This window comes from Bombyx mori, chromosome 18 (assembly GCF_030269925.1).
Source record: "Bombyx mori chromosome 18, ASM3026992v2".
Classification (NCBI taxonomy): Eukaryota; Metazoa; Arthropoda; class Insecta; order Lepidoptera; family Bombycidae; genus Bombyx; species Bombyx mori.
The window spans coordinates 11,713,553-11,737,080 of record NC_085124.1 but is presented as its reverse complement, the minus strand read 5'-3'; the positions used below and the strand labels follow the sequence as shown (position 1 = coordinate 11,737,080).

General features: G+C 36.7%; 1 protein-coding gene across 1 annotated transcript in view; it reads right to left on the bottom strand.

Annotated features, from left to right (window-relative positions):
- LOC101745720 (tubulin-specific chaperone cofactor E-like protein) overlaps positions 1-23,528 on the bottom strand; it is a 33,524-nt gene that overhangs the window by 7,854 nt on the left and 2,142 nt on the right. Inside the window, exons 3-5 of the mRNA XM_004928279.4 lie at positions 12,659-12,912; positions 11,978-12,483; positions 11,735-11,834 (exon numbers count right to left, since the gene is read on the bottom strand). Coding sequence (XP_004928336.2) covers positions 11,735-11,834; positions 11,978-12,483; positions 12,659-12,904 — 852 coding nt within the window. The 5' untranslated portion in view covers positions 12,905-12,912. The remainder of the gene's footprint in view (positions 1-11,734; positions 11,835-11,977; positions 12,484-12,658; positions 12,913-23,528) is intronic.

The window sequence follows — 23,528 nt, the reverse complement described above, 5'->3', positions numbered from 1 at the left end:
ATTGCGAATATTCTAGAATGTCGTTTTAGCGGTAATCGAGCCTGAAGTTGCCTACTCCCAAGTCTGACATCTTGTCTCAAGTACATTGACTATGGTTCATTGAACATAAAATACGTTTTGCAGGGTTGGAGTTTCAAGTCGGTAAACTACTACATATTTCTTTCCTCAAAACTTTAAGACGAATTGGAATAAACCCATTCCAGTTCGTATTCCCTGCTATAACTAACTGCATGCACTCTCGGCTCTGAACATAAATATCTAAATTACCAAACTCCAAGCAATGATTCACTACTTCAACTACATCTGATCTTTTGATTCACTTTAAATCCTTTTGTTGCTATAAATACTGAACGCTCTGTTCGATTTGAGCACTTATTCTTTAATAAACTAGGTTTAGAATCTAACGTTTTGCATTTCCTTTGTTCGTCTCACGACAAGGAATTGCGGTGCGTTTAAATCACCTACCCGTTTTGCCTAAATGCGGAAAGCGGAATTAACTCTGCATGCACTTTACATGTAATCGATTCTTTTAATCCTGTTTTCTTTTTCTGTTGCAAAAATCGGTATAATACGGCTTTATTTCGCACGATACCGATTGACAGCTTCAATACTTCAATGTCGTGTTGAGGTTAAGAATGCCAAACAGAAATCGAACTGGGATAATGGAATTTCAATTGCAGCAATTACGCAAGGGAACATCGCAGACTAATTTATGTATAGGTACATATTCTCATCAGCAATTATCGATGTAATTATTTTTAAAGCACGAAAAATTATTGAAAATATGATATTAATAATATAGTGAAACAATTATATTAAAAATCATTAATTATTTCTTGATTATTTGGCCATTAGCGGCCATTTTACAATTTAAATGCTTTTGATTCATTTACGCAAAATGCGATTAGATTCCTTCTTTCAGATGTTATGTATAAAGCTATAAAAGTTGATTTCTTAACTGACCGAGGAGGACGCGAACATTTTCAAAGACGTTGATGATGATGACGAAGTGATGATGATGAGATGTTGTAAAAATGTCCCGACATTTTATGAAAATAATTTCATCCATACTACAACTATACTGAGTATCTAACTATACTAAGACCTTAGAATTTATATTTCAAGGTGGATGGCGCATTTACGTTGTAGATGTCTATGGGCTCCAGTAATCGCTTAACACCAGGTGGGCTGTGAGCTCGTCCACCCATCTAAGCAATAACAAAAAATCCAACAACTTTTATCGTTAAGTAGTTTAGTCATTCAGTTCATTAAATGTGAGACTGAGGTCATTGGAGGCGGTACGAAAATATCGTAGGAGGATTTGATATATATTGTACTGAGTCCTAACTTTCATAATAGATGCTCTTAGGGGAAATTAATCATCTATTTATTTTAATTGCGTGTTCTTCATCATAAAATATTATCTTTGGTCACTAAACAGACAATTTGGATTACATTACTGGTTCACAAAATATAAGATTAGTACAACAAAAAAAAATGTTAGTAAACAATTTTCCTTTTACTTCAGTTTGAGAGTTTTCTTTTTAATTTTGTCTCAGTTTACTACTCTAACATAAATAGAAAAAAATCTTTTTTTTTATTGTATAGATGGGTGGACGAGCTCACAGCCCACCTGGTGTTAAGCGGTTACTGGAGCCCATAGATATCTACAACGTAAAGGCGCCACCCACCTCGAGATATAAGTTCTAAGGTCTCAGTATAGTTACAACGGCTGCCCCGCCCTTCAAACCGAAACGCATTACTACTTCAGGGCAGAAATAGGTAGGGTGGTGGTACCTACCTGTGCGGACTTACAAGAGGTCCTACCACCAACGCTTACGCATACTTTGATGGTTTTAGGAACTTCATATTTCACAATTTAAATTCCCTAATAAGGGAAATCTAGGTGGTCGCGCGTCATCTTTTATGTTACATTGCGTGCAATCCAAAAAGAGTACATTTCCTTTTCAAATCGCGAATCATCGATTTTGTCGTACCCAACCGTCATATATTTTATTCGATTTCGATTGTTCTAGCCGTTTTCTAATAGCCCTTTTTATTATATTCTAATACGAAATATGTAGGTTATAAAGGTGAAAGATATTTACAATAAATCTTACTCAACGACCGACACTTATATCATCATTAAGTTCAATAAATTCATAATGCGTCAAATTGTTACTTTATCATTCCATTATATGTTTTTCTTCTTTACTAGCTGACCCGGCTGACTTCGTAGTGCCTCAATCGATAAATAAAAGACCTAAACTTTTGTATAAAATAAACTTAAAACAAATTATAATATCTATTACTGGTGGTAGGACCTCTTGTGAGTCCGCACGGGTAGGTACCACCACCCTGCCTATTTCTGCCGTGAAGCAGTAATGCGTTTCGGTTCGAAGGGTAGGGCAGCCGTTGTAACTATACTGAGATCTTAGAACTTATATCTCGAGGTGGGTGGCGCATCTACGTTGTAGATGTCTATGGGCTCCAGTAACCACATTACACCAGGTGGCCTGTGAGCTCGTCCATCCATCAAAGCAATAAAAAAAAAAAAAAAAAAAACAAAAAGAATCCGTCCGACAGGGACACATCAAAGGTAAATCAATATTGTTATTTTTAGTTAATTACGAGCATTTTCATATTTATCTACATTTTAAACCTTCTCTGGACTTCCACAAATGATTCAAGACCAAAATTAGCCAAATCGGTCCAGCCGTTTTCGAGTTTTAGCGAGACTAACGAACAACAATTAATTTATATATATATATATATAGATTTGAACATTATTTTCTTTTAATTTCTTTCGTATTAACGCTTTCCGTAATTTCAGCGCAAGTTACACATAACTTTAATGAATAATTTACACGCACGTAAGTTCGTTACACGCGAGCAGCGGCGCGTGAGATAGATGTTTTATTTTTAAAAACAAATCGATATTGTTATCGATTTTATTATTCGTTCGGAAAGGGCGTCACCGTCACTGACCACCCTACACGTGTGAGAATAAATGCAAAATAAATTTAAAATAATTAGCGTATCCGTTTCATGCCGTAACGGTACCGAATGAATCATTGGTTCGCGTCGATGAACATATTTTTTTCGTTCAATTTTATAGCCCATAATCAATGTCATTAACAAAGTGAAATTAGCTGTTAAAATCTTAAACGAATATTTTTAGTAACACGAATAAAACTAGGTAATGTATAGCATTTGCTGATGGTAGAGCATTTTGTCATCTTTAAAAGGTGGGATAGTCTATCAATCAAGATGGTTGGCGGGATTCTATAGGCCTCGGTAAGCACTTAGTATCAGGTGTGTCGTGATTACGTTAGCCCGTCTATGCAATAAAAAGCTACTAGTGACGTCTGACTTGTATTGATTATTTGTCAAACCAAATTACGGAAATATAAATAATTTACAAACAGAGAGACATGTTTTTCTTGTCTTAATGCGTATATTCATTCATCATGTTTGTTAATCGCAAATAAATTACTCATGTTTTTGCCATCGAATAGGAACCAGTTTCAATTGAACGTGCGTAAATTCATAATATTACTAGCCGTACTTGCCCGCTTCGTTGCGCATTTAAAATTAACATTATTTACAAATTTATTTACAAAATTAACATTTATTGTCATTATTATTAGGTAGTCCAACAGTCATATAAATATTAGTCTATCCATTAAGTACATGTATTTTCTACATGAATACCAAGTTTCAAGTCAATCGGATGCACGGTTCAGTAGTTATAACGGAACGTCCGTAAAAACCACTGTAGATTTATATATTAGTATAGATATAGATTATCAATGTCTTCATAAGTATTTTTAACAAACATAATTTAACGTGTGGCGGGTAGCCATCATACAACGCAAGATAATTGACAGATGCCTGGATCTCGCTTACGACATTTTCAAGATGAAGCGCATATATACAAGTTCCGAACAACAACATTTGGACCGTCGGTCTACCGAGCAAATATCACCCGCTCGGTGGAAGATCTTCCCTTTGTCGTATATTCCTACAACTGGTGACCTGCGACGAAACAATTGCAGCCTTCACACTTCATCATCAGCGCATCAATAACTTCAGCTACCACAATTCCCGCATTCTCGCAGATAAAAGCACGCCTCCCTTCGATCAATAATTATTGATCGAAGACGCCTCTCCAAAAACGTAAAGTAGGTTTTATTAAAGCCGTAAATTTTAAATGTGGTTTATTACGATTCTGTATCTTATTTAGGTAGTAAATATAATTTCTTCGAATCTCAATATGTCGGTCGAGTTTAGCAATTCCAAGAACGTCTTATTACCCATGACTCCATAAATTATACTACATTCAGAATATGCAGTGTCCCACAAAACCAAATTTATTCATGACGAGTCAGAGCGTCGTCGTCCTGTCTCCGGTAACTAGACAAAGACTAAGTATGTATGTATTTCAACTAGATGCATATACACACACATACAGACATTTTTTTCGGGTTTCGACATAATAAAAGCTACTTTTACGGTTTAATCTGGCCCTTTTATTGTAATTATATTATTTCACACAGAAATGAAGTCTAGAAATATTTATTAATCTATAAAATAGACGCTAGTTAGCTCAATATTCAAATGCCAACGAATAATACCTTAGTCAACAGTGAGACCACAAAAACAAAATCGTGTTAAGTTTTCAAAACGTCGGCAATTATATATAATCATTATAATGATAATAAAAATTGAAAAGTAGTGCGTAAAGTAGTAAACCGTAAAACCGTAAAAGATTATTGACATAATTATAAAAAGATTATTGATCCTTCACGTAAAAGTAGTTAATTATGATTTTTCTGACATTCCTCAATATCACTAACAAAAGCTAATAATCGGTTTAAAAGCCAGTATAAAAGGTTTTTCGTCTAATTAGATTTGTAAAATATTGTAGGTAAAACGTGACGGTGAAAAAACATGAGTACATGTGATCTTTGAACGAATGTAATAATGCTAAACATGTAAATGTCCGTGGGAAATAATTCTCCATGCATCCATCTGCGTAATACACATTAATTAATTAATTAATAACTGCACAAGACGAAATATAACAGTCATTCAAAACATAACGTATTCGTTCGTAAATAAGGGAAACCCATCAATTCTTGGAAACTTTCACCGAGTATAAATCTATATATTAATACGTGAAGCAAAAATTTTGTATCCCTTTTTACGAAAATTGCGCGGACGGAGAAGTATGAAATTTTCCACACTTATAGAGAATATAGAGAAGAAGTGCACAATGCTAATATTTTTTAAAATAATGCATAAAAGATACATTAAATCAATAAAGAAAACATTACACACACTACATACCATGTATTTGACGCACACACGCATGCATACTATTTATTGTCACACTTTTGTTCTTGACGTCTGTTGTCAAATTGAGAATAGATTAAATATTGTTTGTCTTTGATAATATTTTTTATAGTATGGTCTTGGCGAAATTTGTGATTATAGGAGTATAAAATACAATCATAATAGTGTAAAAACTTACAATTCCAATTAATTATAGTCGAATTTCGACTACTGCGGGACCTCTAGTATAAACTATTGCACGTTTTCCAAGTTGCATGCAGACACACACACAAACGACCTGTGCAGCTACGTAGTTCGTTTCTGGGTCAACTGTCGTGACCCGACCTGACACACCGCGTATCTACATTTGATTACATGAATTTATTACAACTTCTTTTTTATAACTTAGATGGGTGGACGAGCTCACAGCCCATCTGGTGTTAAGTGGTTACTGGAGCCCATAGACATCTACAACGCAAATACGCCACCCTTCTTGAGATATAATATAATAGACAGGGCGGTGGTACCTATACGTGCAGACTCACAAGAGGTCATACCACCATTAATTAATCCATTCCATCCATTCTTCCTTACAAGATAGCCAATCTTTGTAGGTTACATAAGTAAGTAACAGATAAGAGGGCTGGCTACAAGTACTAGTAATCTGCCCGTAATAATAAAATACTCAAATTCATGTAATAATTTAATATTTTTGAATTATATATTATATGCTGTTTTAATAGAAGATGTATTCATTGTATATGAACGAAGTAAGTAGTAATCGACATAATTTATATCTATACTAATATATAAATCTACAGTGGTTTTTACGGATGTTCCGTTATAACTACTGAACCATGCATCCGATTGACTTGAAACTTGGTATGCATGTAGAAAATACATGTACTTAATGGATAGGCTAATATTTATATGAGTGTTGGACGCCCTAATAATAATGACAATAAATAATAATGTTAATTTTAAATGCCCAGCGAAGCGGGCAAGTACGGCTAGTATTATCTATAGACTAGCGACCCGCCCTCGCTTCGCTTCGGAAGCTGTAATTTATTATTGATTTCTCCACTATTTAATGGATGTTATTATACTTAAAAACCTTCCTTTTCAATCACTCTATTAAAAAAACCGCATCAAAATCCGTTGCGTAGTTTTAAAGATTTAAGCATACATAGGGACAGAGAAAGCGACTTTGTTTTATACTATGTAGTGATAAAGATAATATGCGAAAGAATGGTGTCAGTGCAGTGATGATGTAAGCTAGGCCTGAATGGATAAAAGGGCATGCTGCGCTGACCCCACATATAGGATAAGGGTAAGAAGAACATATGGCTGTATATAGCCAGTTAGGCGAACTTCAAATACTAAGTATAATAATATATATAATACTAAGTATAATAAGTTGAAATACGTACTCAACAAATGTTCACGATTGACTTCCACAGTGAAGGAATAACATCGTGTTAAAAAAATCAAACCCGCAATATTATAGTTTGCGTAATTACTGGTGGTAGGACTTCTTGTGAGTCCACACGGGTAGGTACCACCACCCTACCTATTTCTGTAGTGAAGCAGTAATGCGTTTCGGTTTGAAGGATGGAGCAGCCATTATAACTATAATGAGACCTTAGAACTTATATCTCAAGGTGGGTGGCGCATTTACGTCGTAGATGTCTATGGGCTCCAGTAACCACTTAATACCAGGTGGCCTGTGAGCTCGTCCATAAATCTAAGTAATAAAAAAAGGTATGTCCGTGATAAATGTTAAGCGAATGGACTAGGTTTTTAATTACAATACGTCACCACAGAACGATCATCGAGTAACTGGGCAAACGCGCAAAACAACTAATTACTAAAACACCACAAGTTGTAGATTCAAACGAAACAAGTCAATACTGATAAATTATCACGTCGCAAGATGCAAAAATAATTCAAAGAACTGGCGGCGTGGGTTCGAATCGAATGCACCGCGCGAACGTTCAACCGATAAATAATGACTCACATGTGAACTGGCCCGTAGGTCCAAGACCCGGAACAAACTTGTAATTTAACGAACCTTTCAAAGCTTAAAAAGTTCACGTCCCAATAAAGATTCAGTTGGTATTAATAAAATAGTTTTATTAAAGATACACTTTAAAAAGATACAATCGCACCGTCTTAGATCCTTTTTTAATTTGGATTTGAAAGAAAACTTATGTTATGATCAGATGCTTTATCGTTAATGTTGAAATTAAATAGTTATCAAGTTGAGTGATGCTCTGCTTTTTTTTTCATTCCCTAACTTAGCTATGCTTACAAACAAAACAGGTTGATATGTGTTTCAGAGAAAAGAGGTTATCATTATCACGATCATCATCAGCCCACAGTCGCCTACTGCGGGACATAAACCTCTCCCAATTTACACTCTAGAACCCGACCTTCGGCTAATCTCATTCATTTCTCGTCGACCACCCTTCGAAGGTCACTGCACCACCTACATTTATAATAATACTATACTGCCACATCGTTTACACATACCGCACTATATTACGGTAAATTTTCTTTGGTATACGCTAGTCATAGAAAGTTTAAACTATTTTCACGATTTAATTTCGCGTTTATTTATTGGTTAAGAAAATTGTAAAGTTTTCGTAACGTTGGAAATAATATAATGACACGATAATGACATAATAATAATATGGTATAATAAGTATATGTATGATGTTGTATATTTAGATTACGATTTACTCTCGACATAATCTTAATACTGGTACAGCATTACAGATGCTGCGAATTTGCTATTTACCATTTTTCCTCTACTACGAAGCAATAGGATTCTCATTCGAAATGTACTCAATCCGTCCTTACAATCCAGTTGAAATTTACAACAACACAATATTGTATCTCGATGAGACCAGCAGTAGCGTTCTAGTGTTTTGGTGGTGCACGTTGCAATTTAAATATAAATAGGCAGAGAGAATACCTTAAACGCTAATTACAGCGTTAATGCCAATATGCCCACCTTGAGATTGTAGTCTGAATTATTTAACAGCTGTTTACAGGCCAAAACGCGTCACCGCCAGGCGATAGAAAAATGATACATGCGTTAGGTCCGTATCTCCATAGGTTTTTTTAACCACTGGCGCAATTTAATGGCGCCATCCGCATCACTCGGTATAGACACATAGGGCGCCATATCAATTTGGTGTCGGACGCGGTCAAGTGAGCTGTGAGCTGCCTGCCCATCTTGACCAATGTTTAGATGTTACATTAATGCTAAGATGCAATATATACACTATACACTGCTTGTATACTGTATTATATATATAGTATTTATCACTGGTGGTAGGACCTCTTGGGAGTCCGCACGGGTAGGTACCACCACCCCGCCTATTTCCGCCGTGAAGCAGTAATGCGTTTCGGTTCGAAGGGTGGGGTAGCCGTTGTAACTATACTGAGATCTTAGAACTTATATCTCAAGGTGTGTGGCGCATTTACGCTGTAGATGTCTATGGGCTCCAGTAACCACTTAACACCAGGTGGGCTCTGAGCTCGTCCACACATCTAAGCAATAAAAAAAATAAAAAAAAACATAATTCAGATCTCAGATATACCTTTGCAGCTTAATAAACCAGATTCCCTAGCGCGATGTTAATTAAGTACGTTTGTGGAGAAGGTCGTTCCGCATTCGAAAATCGCAACAGTTTGCAAGATTTCATTGCCGTTTTCTATAAGTTGCATTCGGCGTTTGTTGCCTGAACTTCGAGCTGAGAATGGAGCGTTGCCAAATTCCAAGGTTAGGAATATACCTAGTAATAGTAGACTACAGTTTTGAATGTAAAATGTTGCCGCTCATGCTTAATCACACGAGGACAAGTGTGTGTATTTGTGTGTATTCAGAAAGTTATTCACGACCCTTCAAAACGGGAAAATTGTATTTATAAAATAACGTTTTAATAATCACAGTCACACCAGCGGCAAGATGTACACTGCTTAGACCTCCTTCATCGGTGCTATTTGCCAGGATATTCGTAAATTTTAGACGTAATCGAAAAGCATACAGTAATCTAATGGATGGCCTATGTGGGGTATTTACGGTAGATATGTGGGGTATATCAGTTCCAAATGTGATGAGTTCTATGTAACAGATTCTGCGTGGATCAAAGTCCAAAACCTGACGTTTTCACGGCAGAAAGACCTATTACCATTAGTAGATGCATTCTAAAAAAATGTGTCTATTGTACTGATGAACTGTTTGAAACGACTTAAATTCTTTACTGATCGGATCATTGACTTCGAAATGCTCTTCAGTATCGTTCGATTTATTGACATCGTATTAACATCTGAACGGTGACACGGACAAGGTCAGCACTCGGCACAGCCTCAAGTGAATGACCTATCAACGACATTTTTATATTTTAAGTTCTTTTTTTTCGTGATTCATATTTTGATTCGTTGTTATTTATGTATCAATTTGCTTGGACCAAACAAAGAACATCAAGGCAAGCAGTTTCCTAATAAACTAAAGTCTTGTTATAAAATAATATTTTCAGTAGCATAACCTTTATTTACGTTTTATTTTTATTGTAAATTGTTATTCTTGCTAAAAAGTGGAGACCATAATGCAAACCTTAGCCCACTGAGTTTCTCGCCGGATCTTCTCAGTGGGTCGCGTTTCCAATTCGGTGCTAGTTTCTGCGAAGCACTGCTCTTGCTAGGGCCAGTGTTAGCACCACTACGGTTTGAGCACCGTGAGCTCACCTACATGTTGAGGTGAAGCTGAAATAGCCTCTTAAGGCTATCAGCATAGGTAGGAAAAAAAAAATGCAAACTTTTGTAGTATGAATTTAAGGAGTTATATAAGTTATGAACTGAATCATCTAGGATACGGCATTACGTATATTTATACTATACATTAATACAAACTGCTTTTGTTTAACGTAACTTTCACATTGCGCCTTGCGTGACACAATTGTAGATCACGCTAAATTGTATCTTAAACCCTTGGTTTTAATAATTAAAATGGCGTGAATGTTATTTCAAAAGGGCATATGTATTATTACATCCGCAAAACACGTATTACGTTTTAGATTAGTTTATTTACTTGTAACGTTTAGGCGTATTTGTTGCTAAATCGACCTTGAACCTGACTTGATTGTGACCACACAAAAAAAATACACTCGTCTTCTTCCTACTATTGTTATCGGAGAGCAGTTACGTAATCTTGTTTTGTCGTGCAAATTGATTACGATTTAAAAAAATCATTTTGCGTTACACTATAAGCAAGAATAAATTGCAAAAACTGGGCGTAGGCAATCGTTGAGTTGATTATAGATTTTATTCAGTATACAGGTCAAGTTTAGCAATGACCTGAAAACCACTGGTGGTACGGCGTCTTATAAGCCTATTTCTGCTGTAAAACTCCATTACGTTTCGGTTTTAAGGGTGAGATAGAGGTTATACTATACAACTGAGACTTAGACCTGTCCCAAGGTATGTGTCTACTGGTGGTAGGACCTCTTGTGAGTCCGCATGGGTACCACCACCCCACCCATTTCTGCCGTGATGCAGTAATGCATTTTTCGGTTAGAAGGGTGGGGCAGCCGTTGTAACTATACTGAGACTTTAGAACTCATATCTCAAGGTGGGTGGCAGCATTTACGTTGTAGATATCTATGGGCTCCAGTAACCACTTAACACCCAGTGGGCTGTGAACTCGTCCACCAATCTAAGTAATAAAAAAAATGTTTTTTTTTAATGTGTGGGCATTTAGCCCGGTCAACTTATGCAATTTAAAAAGAACTCATCATTAACACTATGATGTACTAAAGCGTGTATTCTCGTCCCTGATTAGTGAACATCAAACACTAGTTAGATGTATCGTAACGCAAATCGTATCAAGGCCAACGTGCCTATAAAGAGTCCGCGGCGCGAGACTGCGAGGACGTGACGAAATAACGCGTGCTTCAGACCGGAGTGTTAGCTCGCGTTGCACAACCGACAACCGGGACGCCTCTATATCTGGGAGACCTTCACCCGCATCGACAGCTCCCGAGGGATACACGAATAGAGCGTTTTGCAACGGCACAGGACCGCTCGGTGGTGCACATATACATGCACGAACTAGGTCGACACTCGACAGAACTATAATTACGAGCTAATCTATTTTGACCTCGAAAATATTCGAAACCTGCTTCTCGGGCGATTTTAATCCGGACTCGCAAAACCCGTAACCTGAAGCGTCTGGATAATTTCGATGTGTTACATGAAGCGTACCGCAAATAGGTCTGCTAATTTCCGGCCATGTGTATATAAAGCCAGCCGAGGCCAACGCTTCTTAACAACAGCAATCAAAGTCTGAGGATATATATAGTACACAGAGATGATAATAGTTGAATATTACCTGAACTCGTAAACTTTTCAGGGCAGGAAACCGCGCCAACCGATCCACTTCATCCCATGTTGCCAAACCGGTGTTGTTCAGATTAAGGAAGCGTAAATGTCTAAAATGACAATGAAGTTTCAATGAAATAATCGTACAACTACAACATGTAATGAACAGATAATAAAAGTTTAGTAGGTCAATGGCAAAACATTACTGAAATAATTAAAGGTTACGTATTATATTTAACGCAAACATACTCACGAGAAAGCATCGTGACTCTTTTTGTTCCCGTTTTCGTCTCCACACTTCTCGCAAGGATCCGGCTCTAAGGTTGTTAAATGACATTCATTAACGAGGAGCGTTTCCAGATTGGGGAAGGCATAGCCCAATTTGGAAATCTCCCACCAGCTGCTGACTGGATTCCCGGAGAAATGAAGTTTCTTTAGCTGTTCATGAACTGGCTCAGTGACATCAGCAACGTTCAAACGGGAACATGCATTGCAACGATCCTTTTCGTCGACTTCTTGTCCAGTTAAATTCACATACGAATACTCATTGAGGCTCAAGTGCAGTTCTTCGAGAGCTGGGAGAGCCTTGAGTAACGAATGAACACTTGGCCAACTAACATAGGTAGAGTTAAGGACCAGATAGCTCAAACTATCCAATCTGGGCCGTAATGACTGGGCTGCTTGAATCTGAGCCGAAAGCCTGTTAAAACTCAAATTAAGGAATCGAACTCGTGGAGTCTGCTCTAATATTGCAAACACCTGAAACAATAGAATCGTCTATATGTATCATCTACTATTAGCTCACGTAATATCTAGGAAAGCACAGTGAGCATCGCAGAAAGTAAGTTTGGCAACGATGCGTTTATTGCTACATTGTTTATTTTTGATCTGGGACCAATTGCTTCGTTTGACATAAAATATTAATTCCACTTACCTCTTGCCATTCAGTTAATTTATTGTTAGCTAGATCAAGTTCAACAACGTCCGCACATTTATCTGCTAGTATACATGCATCTCCGGCACAGTCTATATCGCAATCGTTGAGTACTAGCAGTGTGGGTACGCTAAGCCTCGGGGAGCGTTTAGGCACAAATATGGCAACTGGCATGTCGTCAATTGATGGATTTACTTCGCCCTTAGCGCCGTATTTGCGCTCAAGGGCTTCCAAAAGCGACGGCATGACCGCAGCTGCAACAAATAAACCACTAATCAAAACAAATAGATAAATTCGCAGTTAGGTATTGTGTAGCAGAGTTATTCATTCATGGTTTCCATTTCAGTTGAGCGCGTACGCAATCGACGATTTAAATCCAAACTAAGATAATGAAGGCAAAACGACATTTGTACTTAATATGATCGGCCTAGCGGAACTCATTACAATTTACTATCAAGGCTTTACAAAAAAAAAACTGTTTATTTCAATGGATTTACTCAATTATATACATTTAATCATCATCATCAACAATAATGTTTTCTCTCCATTTCACAACAAACCTTGCTGTATTCACAAGGGCACCATTTCCTCATCTTAGTGGTGAAATCTACCATGGTGATTTTCTTTTATTTTTCAATTATTTTTACTAGCTAGCGGTCGTTTGTGGATGTGCAAACCTGGTCGCAATCTGAACAATTTCATCATGTTTTAAAATGTTTCGGGTTTATTTGTACTAATTGCAAGGTAAATGTTACAGCTCAGTATTGCACGACTTATCTCAATTTTATTTTGCTCAATCAAAAACCACCAACTTCACCAAAAGAATAACATTGATCACCAGGAACAATTAGAAGGGGGTGTTGCTTAATGTAGCGTTGTCTGCGTTCGTGATTCCATTCAAGGTCAAATTACAGTGTACTTAAACTTAATTACATACTGTTGTATTAAATGAAATTGAAAATGCCATCGTGTCAATTTTTAATGGAAGGTCAAAATTCGATTAACAATTTGTTTTCAATTGGACAATTGTGAATAATAATTACCGCTTTGATTATAGTATCCAATTACGACTCTGTTTATGGTATACAAGTACTTGCTTAGTTTATTATAAATTGTTAATCGAACCTGTCAAATAAATAGTTCGCATGTAAACTAACAATAAGTTAAGAAAAGGTCACGATTTAATACACCTTTATTTAATTAACAGTAGGATATTGCACTTCTTACTAATTGACTGATGTTTAGGAAGGCAAAACATCCATTCTATTGTGAGATTTGCTTCAGAGAAGAGTTTTTGAGTGGATTTGCATAACTGACTAAGTGCGCTGCCGGTATAACTTTAGATGGTAAATAAATGCCTAATTGGTAAAGCTTCGTAAGGTTTTCATACTCTCGGGGTAGCTGATGACAGAATGAGATGGCATAAAGTCGCGAGGACCAAAGTTACGGATGGAGATGGCCACGACCCTTAGACAAGAGGAGCACGACTGCAGGAGGTGGTAAAGTGTTAATACCATTAGAATACTACCATTAGAATACTTCTATCAAATTTTGTTTTATTTTTATTGCACAAATAAGTCATCGAACTTACCATCCATCTGGATGTTGTGTTGTTAATGCAGCCTATAGTTATCACAAATTGAGATACGTGCCAAAATTTTCAACTGTATAACGACTGTTTTGACCCTTCAAAATGGATTATCTGTATCGCAGCAAAAATAGCCCGGACGGTTGTACCTACCTACCCGTGCAGGCTTACAATACGCCCTGCCACTAGTGAAGATTACAAAATTAACCACCGATTCCAAATACGCCTATTATTAAACGACATAAAAACCTGTTTCAGATTAGTAATAGCGCGTAATGTAAAATCATTGCGCACTACCGCAATCCGTGATCGAGCGTTGGCCAACTTTTGATGACCATCGATTGTGTAATCATCGATACCATGATTCGCACACAACGTGTATGTATTCTAAACATTTATATTATTGTGTCGGGGGGTAGCGATCATAAAAACACAAGATATTTGACAGAGGACTTTTTGGCGGGAACGCGAGGAGTGAAGTTGTGTGATTTGTTTTATTTTGTCTATTTAGTGTTTCTTCAGGTTTAAATGTGTAATAACGGTGGTTTATTAACTGTTTAATATCTGTGAAAGTGCACAAATGTGGGAAAATGAAACAAAGCCGCTGGACGCAACTTCTCGGGATCCTCCAAAAAGTCCACTGAAAAAATCTTAGTAAATGACCACCATTTTACTAAGATTATATTTCATTCCATATCATCTCATTTCATTTAATTTCATCCCAGTTGATTAACGTCTCAAATTAATCATTTTCATTTCATTTCACTCCATATTATCATTTTTCATAAAAATAAGAATATAAATTAAAATAAGACATGACTTAAAGGTCTTAGTTACCAGGTCATAAAATCACTTAAAAAAAAGTTAATTGACAGATGCCTGAATCTCGCTTACGACATTTTCAAGATACGCTTGCATATAGGTACCCAAGTTCCGTACTAAAACATTCGGACCATCGGTCTACTGAGCAATTTCATTCGCTCGTTTGAAGATCTTCATTATTCCCAAATTATGACAATGATACAAAATGATTTTGTGGTTTTACGTAATAATCCTCTTCCTCCTTGCGTCGTATTCCTCATTGCTGAAGGTCGTGACCAACTTTTTGTATCACCTTCGCACGCACGATCTTTCTCCATCTATTCTTGTCTCTGGCGGTGTGGAGGGCGTTATGAAACGTGAAATCAAGAGCGGTACGGATCTGGTCGGACCAACGTATTGGGCTGCGCCCCCGAGGTCTTTTCCCATCAACCTTACCAATCACGATGAGCCTCTCGAGATTGCTATCATCCTTACGTGCAATGTGACCGAAGTATTCAAGGACTCTGCGAAGACACTCAGATGACAGCCGCGAGGAGATTTTGAGTTCTTGCAAAATTGATACGTTGGTCCGAAATGCTGTCCACGGAATACGTAATAATCCTATTAATACAATATTTGTGAGAATCAATGGTTCTTTGTTAAACTTTCACGACAACACTACTGGACCTTGTGAAACTTTGTACAATGATACAACCTGGATTGACAAATCGAATACTTATGCATGTTAAATGACATGACCCGAGCAACGCCAGGTATATTCGCTTTAATAAATATACGACCGCTTGTTCGTTGGTTTGTAATATTACGTACCAACCGATCCACAAATCGACCGGCAGTCAGTTTATAGATTAGAGACTGACGCAAGCAGCTCTTTGTCTAAAACTATGAAAAAGCAAGATTAAAAAACCTTAAAAGCAGTGTTAATTACATGACAAATAGTTATTTTACAGATGTAGTTAATGATATGGGTGACATTTTACTCTACGAGGCAAGTAACCTGTTTTAGCGACCGTTGGGATTCGATTACAAAAATAGCATTAAAATATGATTATTAATTGTTCTGTTGTAGTTTTAATAAGCCTCTTTATCAATTTGACTCTTTTAACAAAAATAGCCATTTCGCTTATTTTGTTTAAGATATAATTATACTCTTCGCGTTTATTGTCTATAATTAAAAATGATCTGTCTGATCTGATCAAAACAAATGAACAAAGGATACTGAAACTGGTTTACGATCGAAATTTAATCTTCGAGATATGCTTATTTATTTATGCTAAATAGTAACTGATAACTGATGCGTCTAATTAATCATTGTCGCTTTCATACCATGTTTTTTTTTGTTCAAATTTCTACTGAATTTTCGACCTAAAGGTTCAGAAAGCAATTATTCTAGATCAAATAATACTTTCCGCAATTTTGAACTTCTTTTGTTTAGCGTAGATGAGCGGAGGAGATCACACTTGATGGCACGACCGACATTGAGGAGTAAGGTAGAAATCACAAATTGTTTTGATATATTTGGAGTATGTGGAGATATAATAGAGCAGAATAATAGGCAATAACAACAGGTGGACAGGGCCCTTGGAGAGATTGGAGGAAAAGAGACCTCGGAAGAGAGCGATCAACTGGGCTTAACAAGGAAAACCACAAGGCCGATCTAGGAAGTTTTGAGAAAGATGGAACCAAGAGATAGAGAGCGTAGAGGAAGGACAATGCACAAAGAGTTGTAGGAATTAATTAATTTTAATATTTCTAGAAAGTAATTATGTCGGTAAGGTTTTACTGTGGATTAATTGTAGATATTAACTAGTACGCTTCGTTTACGATATATCCATTAAGCGCTGGTAGCCAGTACCTATAAAGCGACCGACGGAATTAAATATGACATGAATGCGAACCTTGAATCGCACGGAAAATTTATATTACATACACACGTGTATTTATAACAAAAAGGTTTAAGGGGCACCGCAGTAATTAGCGGCAATAGCGCGCTTTATTCATTTTTCAATGTATGGACGCACGCTTTAATTAATAATATTCGTCTACTTAAAATTTTATTTGTTGGTATTTATTAAAAAATATACAAATATAATTTACAAGCTCGTGATTCACCAGTGTGCTTAGTGCGAGTTTTTTAACGTTCTCGATAGCGTAAAAGTTAACTCAAATTTGTGTGGAGTTGTAACGTTTGCCTACATCTGCCGCTAGGGGCGCTGTTCCAACTGCAGACAAATTTGAGTTAACTTTTACGCTATCGAGAACGTTAAAAAACTCGCATTAAGCACACAAATGTAAAGTAACGCCCACAGATATTCTCGAGACAGGGGATTTGAGTCTCGTTTGTATTGCCATAGTTACCCCGCCCTTTAAGCCGGCAAGAACGACTGCTTAAAATGGGCAGGATAGCGGTCCTAATCCGTTCTGGTTCACGATACGCCCTATAAACCTGCAAATACAATCCATAATTACGTAAAACATCGGATACGAAATATAATCTAGAAACAAAACAAAAAAAAACAATAATTGTTTTGTGTGAGGAAAAACAAATGACATCAGAAGAGATAAATTTGTTTTACGCGCTCGGTTTCAATACGTAATTCAGTTACATTCGCTGGATAACTCCGAAAGCGAGAGTTAACAAGGTCACAGCGCTTGTGCATCGTTGTTTATAATAAACACATCGCTTTTACGATTAACCTTCAAAACGATTGTAGTTTAATTCAAAGCGCTCAAACCGCCAAATACGAAAATATACTCAGCATCCGTTGAAACATCCCGCGAGCCAAATATCGTACGTTGATACGACGCCAAAGAAGCCTTCAGAACGTGTATATAACGATTGCTACTGTAAAAATATTTAGTCAAACGAAAAACGATGAAACAACGCGCACATTAAAATTTACGAGGCTTAGGGACCCCGGTAACCGTACTCGTTGAACTCGACAAAGAGTTCGCCGTGCAACCTAACCCATGAATCAGCTCGCTGAGTTTCGCGCCGGATCTTCTCAGCAAGTCGCGATTCCGATCCGGTAGTAGATTCACTTGCGAAGCAGCGGCTCTTGAGTTGTTAGGTCTCCTTCGGAGGCGCTCGAGTAGCTGTTAGCAAATCCCACCCCTTCTGGCTGAGCCTTTGCTCGCCCACCTGTCCTGGTGAAACTGGAAAGGCCTCCGGGCCAACAGTAATCCTTCAATCATAAAAAAAAAATCATTTACGAACAAAAAAAAACCACAAATTTTCTCTTTTGAATACGCTTTTATTAGTTTGATTCGTATCTATTAATCTATGCAATGTAATTAAATGTAATTTTAAACAACTTCCAGAAGTCCGATTAACTTCAAATTTTATACACGTTTCAAGGACAATAAGTTTATTAATTTGGCTTAATATCCTAATCAAGATAAGGATATAAAAATATTATTTTAATTTTTATTTGGGTTTGCTGTTAGATCATGTTTGTCTAGCTTCCAGCTATAATTTTATTGTACTGGAAATAGAATATAATTAATGTCTTTGTCCACACATATGGCCACCATTTGACGTCGAGCTGACTTAGAATAAAATCACCGGCTTTTTCTGTGTCTTATAACACTGGATCTGATCTCGCGCTGACATGACGAAAACACAAGATTACATACACATCTTTTCACAATCCAGTGCAACAAAGAGCTTGCAATAACACGCTCGCAATAGTAGGTAGTAACATAACGTTAGTTGCAATACCCGCGAGTATTCGTGAGTATGCAAACTACATTATGCGGATGACAACCGGAAGTTACACGCGGAACTAATTGACAAATGAATGTACTGAATTTATACATCGCAGAGCATCGTCATTTCCTCATAGCGTATGGCTTTAACTAGGCTATTAAGTTTGATTAACTCAAGTTCACATCTTATTGGGTTTCATATTTCCACTGTGAAACACTAATGATCTAAAAATAGAAAACGATTAGGGACTCTTCATCGTGGTGATGGTAGCAACTCTTCGTGGTGAATGGTTACCGTCGCCCATGATTATAATCAATGCCAGGGGCAGAACCAAGGCGCTATCATCTACCAATTATAAATTATGTTCGTAAGATTATCTTGAAAATGTCGATTCAGGGTTTTGCCAGATTTACTCTTATTCGCTTACAAACACTATTCCGTAATTCAGTTGTAAGATTTATGTATAGATTTTGTTCGTACATCCTTGTGATTACGATCGAAGTGCTTGTTTCCCTCAAAGCATACGCCAAAAGAAAATGTGTAAAGCTGACACCAAAAGTATTTTCAACACATTATATGGCACTAGCGACCCGCCCTCACTTCGCTTCAGAATTATTGATTTATCCACTATTTAATGGATGTTATTATACATATAAACCTTACTCTTCAATCACACTATCTATTAAAAAAACCGCATCAAAATCCATTGCGAAGTTTTAAAGACTTAAGCATACATATATCCCATAGGGACAGAGAAAGCGACTTTGTATTATACTATGTAGTGATAACAAATTGAATTAACAGTTGCTATTAGTGATTAAAGATTGTGGGTCTGTAGCAATGTAAACTCCACAGTTCTTTGTTCCAGAGAGTCTAGACTTTAAAATGACTCTCTTGTGTGCCGTGCCCTATCACAAGTACAATGGAATCTTGAGACGGCAGAGGGTAGCACACCCTGTCGCGTCGGCGAGGGCGAGGGCCAGACTACACCGACGTAAACACTAGTGATAAATAGCTCGCCATTTTAAAAATATCGTTAAAACGTGCTACGTGCGAGACAAAACAAATCGCAACTGTTTGGTCGTTGAAGATAAGGATATGGCGTGCAAATAACATACACGTGTCTGAAAAATAGTTTCTTCGACTTGTTTATAGAAATTCATAGATTTACCTTACTGATTAATTCATAGATAAAATTTACTGGTGGTAGGACCTATTGTGAGTCCGCGCAGGTAGGTACCACCGCCACCCTGCCTATTTCTGCCGTGAAGCAGTAATGCGTTTCGGTTTGAAGGGCGGGGCAGCCGTTGTAACTATACTGAGACCTTAGAACTTATATCTCAAGGTGGGTGGCGTATTTACGTTGTAGATGTCTATGGGCTCCAGTAACCACTTAACACCAGGTGGGCTGTGAGCTCGGCCACTCATCTAAGCAATAAAAAAAAAAAATTTTTTTTACATTTAGCGCTAATAACGTAACGTTTGGTCTTGCAGGTTTTTGTAAGCGGAACGTATTTACGTAAGGCTTTCAATTGGATTTCCAGTTTAAAAAACTAATAAGGTACATTAAGCACGTTTTAGCATCGAATTAAGAGTCTGACTAATTTGTCATGTCCTTCAATTGCGGAATGGTTGCAAAAACAAAAAAACTACAGAATCCTGACGCCAGATAACAATACTGCGCAATATAATGTCCATGATTGGCCGGAATAGAAGTTTAAAGGCATTGCGAATATGTCTTTTTAACACGTTTTTTATTAGCGTGGTATGCACGTACAATGTTTTTTTTATGATTGAGACCCTGAGGCCTTTACAATTTCACCAGGACAGGTGGACGAGCATGGGCTCAACCAGGAGGGCGCGTACAATGCATGTTTGTATGGAATGTTCGAACGCAATTTTATTTGACTTCAAAATGTACGATTAATTTGAAAATTTACACACGCATCAAGAACCGATAACAATAAAATGATATTTTTTCTTGGGTCTAATATGTATGTTGATCACGATTAAAAAATACTTTAATTAGACACGCTATTAAAATTGGCTTTTTTGTTTTAATATTATAGTTATTATTGATCTAACATAGACCTGATATTGAAGTATCAATCGCATTGATGCATCGGCTTTTATATAATTACTCTTCAAATGGGAACATGATTACGGACGTGACAGAAATCACTGTGAACTCACGAATGTATAACAAAATTAAAGATAGAAATTAGAGAAGGAACATTTAGATGATACTATTGCGGTCAATGAGGAAGTAAGTAGCAAGTAGTACCTCAAGGCTGAAAAACGATATTTCTTATTTCTCTTTTGTGCGATCATTATCATCAATTATAAAGGCAATAATGATAAAACATGCACACAATATCCTATATTACACAAACGTATATTTCGAAACAAAAATTAAAGAAACAGAAACTTAGATTTTATCTTAGATGACCTAGTTGCTGTAATTCCTTAAATTTTGTATACAAAAAAGATCCTATACACATTGTACCTATATACATATCGTTATGTAAGTATTTTGGTCCGAATTTATTATATCTGTTACATATTTTGTTTATTTTTGTATACTGTAATAATGTTGATACATATCAAATAGACTTAATATTTTTGTATGAAAAGTAGAATTGTTAATGAGTTTTTTGTAACGGAAACAATAAGACAGCGAAGATTTAGCCTCTTTTGAAAATTATTTAGTATTTTAATATTGCACTATTTGATCGTCTCTTTAGTCCCCGTCTACTGTCGGTCTACTGAGTCAACAGATCTTTGTTAAAGTTATTGTGTTAAGAGTCTGGGTGTATTTCTTTTTGACTCGTAAGTTACTGGTTCCCGTAACACAGGAAAAGATATTACAGTAGATTGTGAATTGCAATCACAACAATTAGTTATTCAAATCAAATATGAATTTATTAATGAAAAATTCGGTAAACTTCATTGAGGCCCGCGTCATATTTTAAAATATCAAATGATCCGACTCTTGATCGCATTCATTAAACAAAGGGATTTTTTTAGGTCACAGCATCGCGCGTCTTAGATCTGTGTAAATCGAGTCGTGAGAATCTCGAAGGTCGACTTGCAGATAAAGCGTATGACGTAAAGGGCTTCACGTGTCAGTGAATTTACAAGAGCTTTTCGAATAAACATCGGGCAACTAAGGGCCATGAAAAATATTTTTCAAAGAAGTCAATTTCAAATGTCACTCATGTCCTTTTAATGTACCAAATTTTATTTTACTTTTTTTGATACAGATTGTTATGGTTAAAATAATTTTGACGACCATCGTCTGTGACAGCGAAAACTGTAAAGTACTCAAAACGTAGGAATCAATAAATGATAATTAAAAAAAACACGAGAATAAACCGTAAAAGTAAGTTTGAGTATTAAACGGTAGGCAGCGGCTTGGCTCTGCCCCTGGCATTGCTGAAGTCCATGGGCGACGGTAACCACTCACCATCAGGTGGGTCGTATGCTCGTCTGCCTAGAGGGGCAATAAAAAAAAAAGTAATTTTAATAATATTTACGAGTCGCGAAAACCGAGGAAAAAATACTACACGCATATTTATTTAGTTACCGATACTAGTACATATTTAATAGCATATTAGATATCAGTAACAGATGTATCGCGTTAAAGACGGATAGATTATATGAATGTGATTTTTAAATGACGATTTGACATTGATTACTAGTTTATTTCCATTAGATTTATCGGAGCTAGGACATAGGGACTAGGCTAGGCTACCATGGGTAGTTTATCAGCGTCCTATCGCTTTTCTGCCGCGCGCATTTCTGTATGTTGATCAAGACAGCTGTTATATGAGTGCAATACAATTTAGACATCGACTTCATGTCATCTTCACGTTGTGATGTCTATGGTTGGTCCTAACACCAGGTAAGCTGTAAGCATGGAGTTAATAAGTACCTACAACTATTATAATTTCTTTCTTTCTTTCTTTTGTAGGCAGACGAGCGTACGGCCCACCTGATGGTGAGTGGTTACCGTCGCCCATGGACTTCAGCAACGCCAGGGGCAGAGCCAAGCCGCTGCCTACCGTGTAATACTCTCCACAAGCCTCGTTTGAAGAAAGACATGTCATAGCGCTCGGGATATATAAATATAATATATTATAAATTTAAATATTATAATACTAACTCTATGGCTGTACGCTAATCGAGCCATCTATGTATGTAAAAATGTATTTAATCTGTTGTCAAACTCGTCAATGGTTTTATTTCAAGAGAGAGAAGAGAAACACAAATATATCGAATCCACACTTATACGTAAATATCGACTAGTTATTTTAAGGACTAATAAATTTTATTTTGTCTTTAGATAGACGGCCCCTGACTGCCTTGTCGATCTAATGTTTAGTTATTCTGTTTACTGTACAAGATATTCGGCGTTGGATTTCCGGTCGAAGTCAATACTTATGCTAAGAGCCTATGTCTATAAGAATATTTTGTGTTACCGGTAAATGGACGTATGTAGTCCTATCCCGTATCACTACATAGTATAAAACAAAGTCGCTTTCTCTGTCCCTATGTATGCTTAAATCTTTAAAACTACGCAACGGATTTTGATGCGGTTTTTTTTAATAGATAAGTGATTGAAGAGGAAGGTTTATATGTATAATAACATCCATTAAATAGTTGAGAAATCAATAATAAATTACAGTTTCCGAAGCGAAGCGAGGGCGGGTCGCTAGTATTTCCATATAACTCAATGTCAGTCTTTAAAC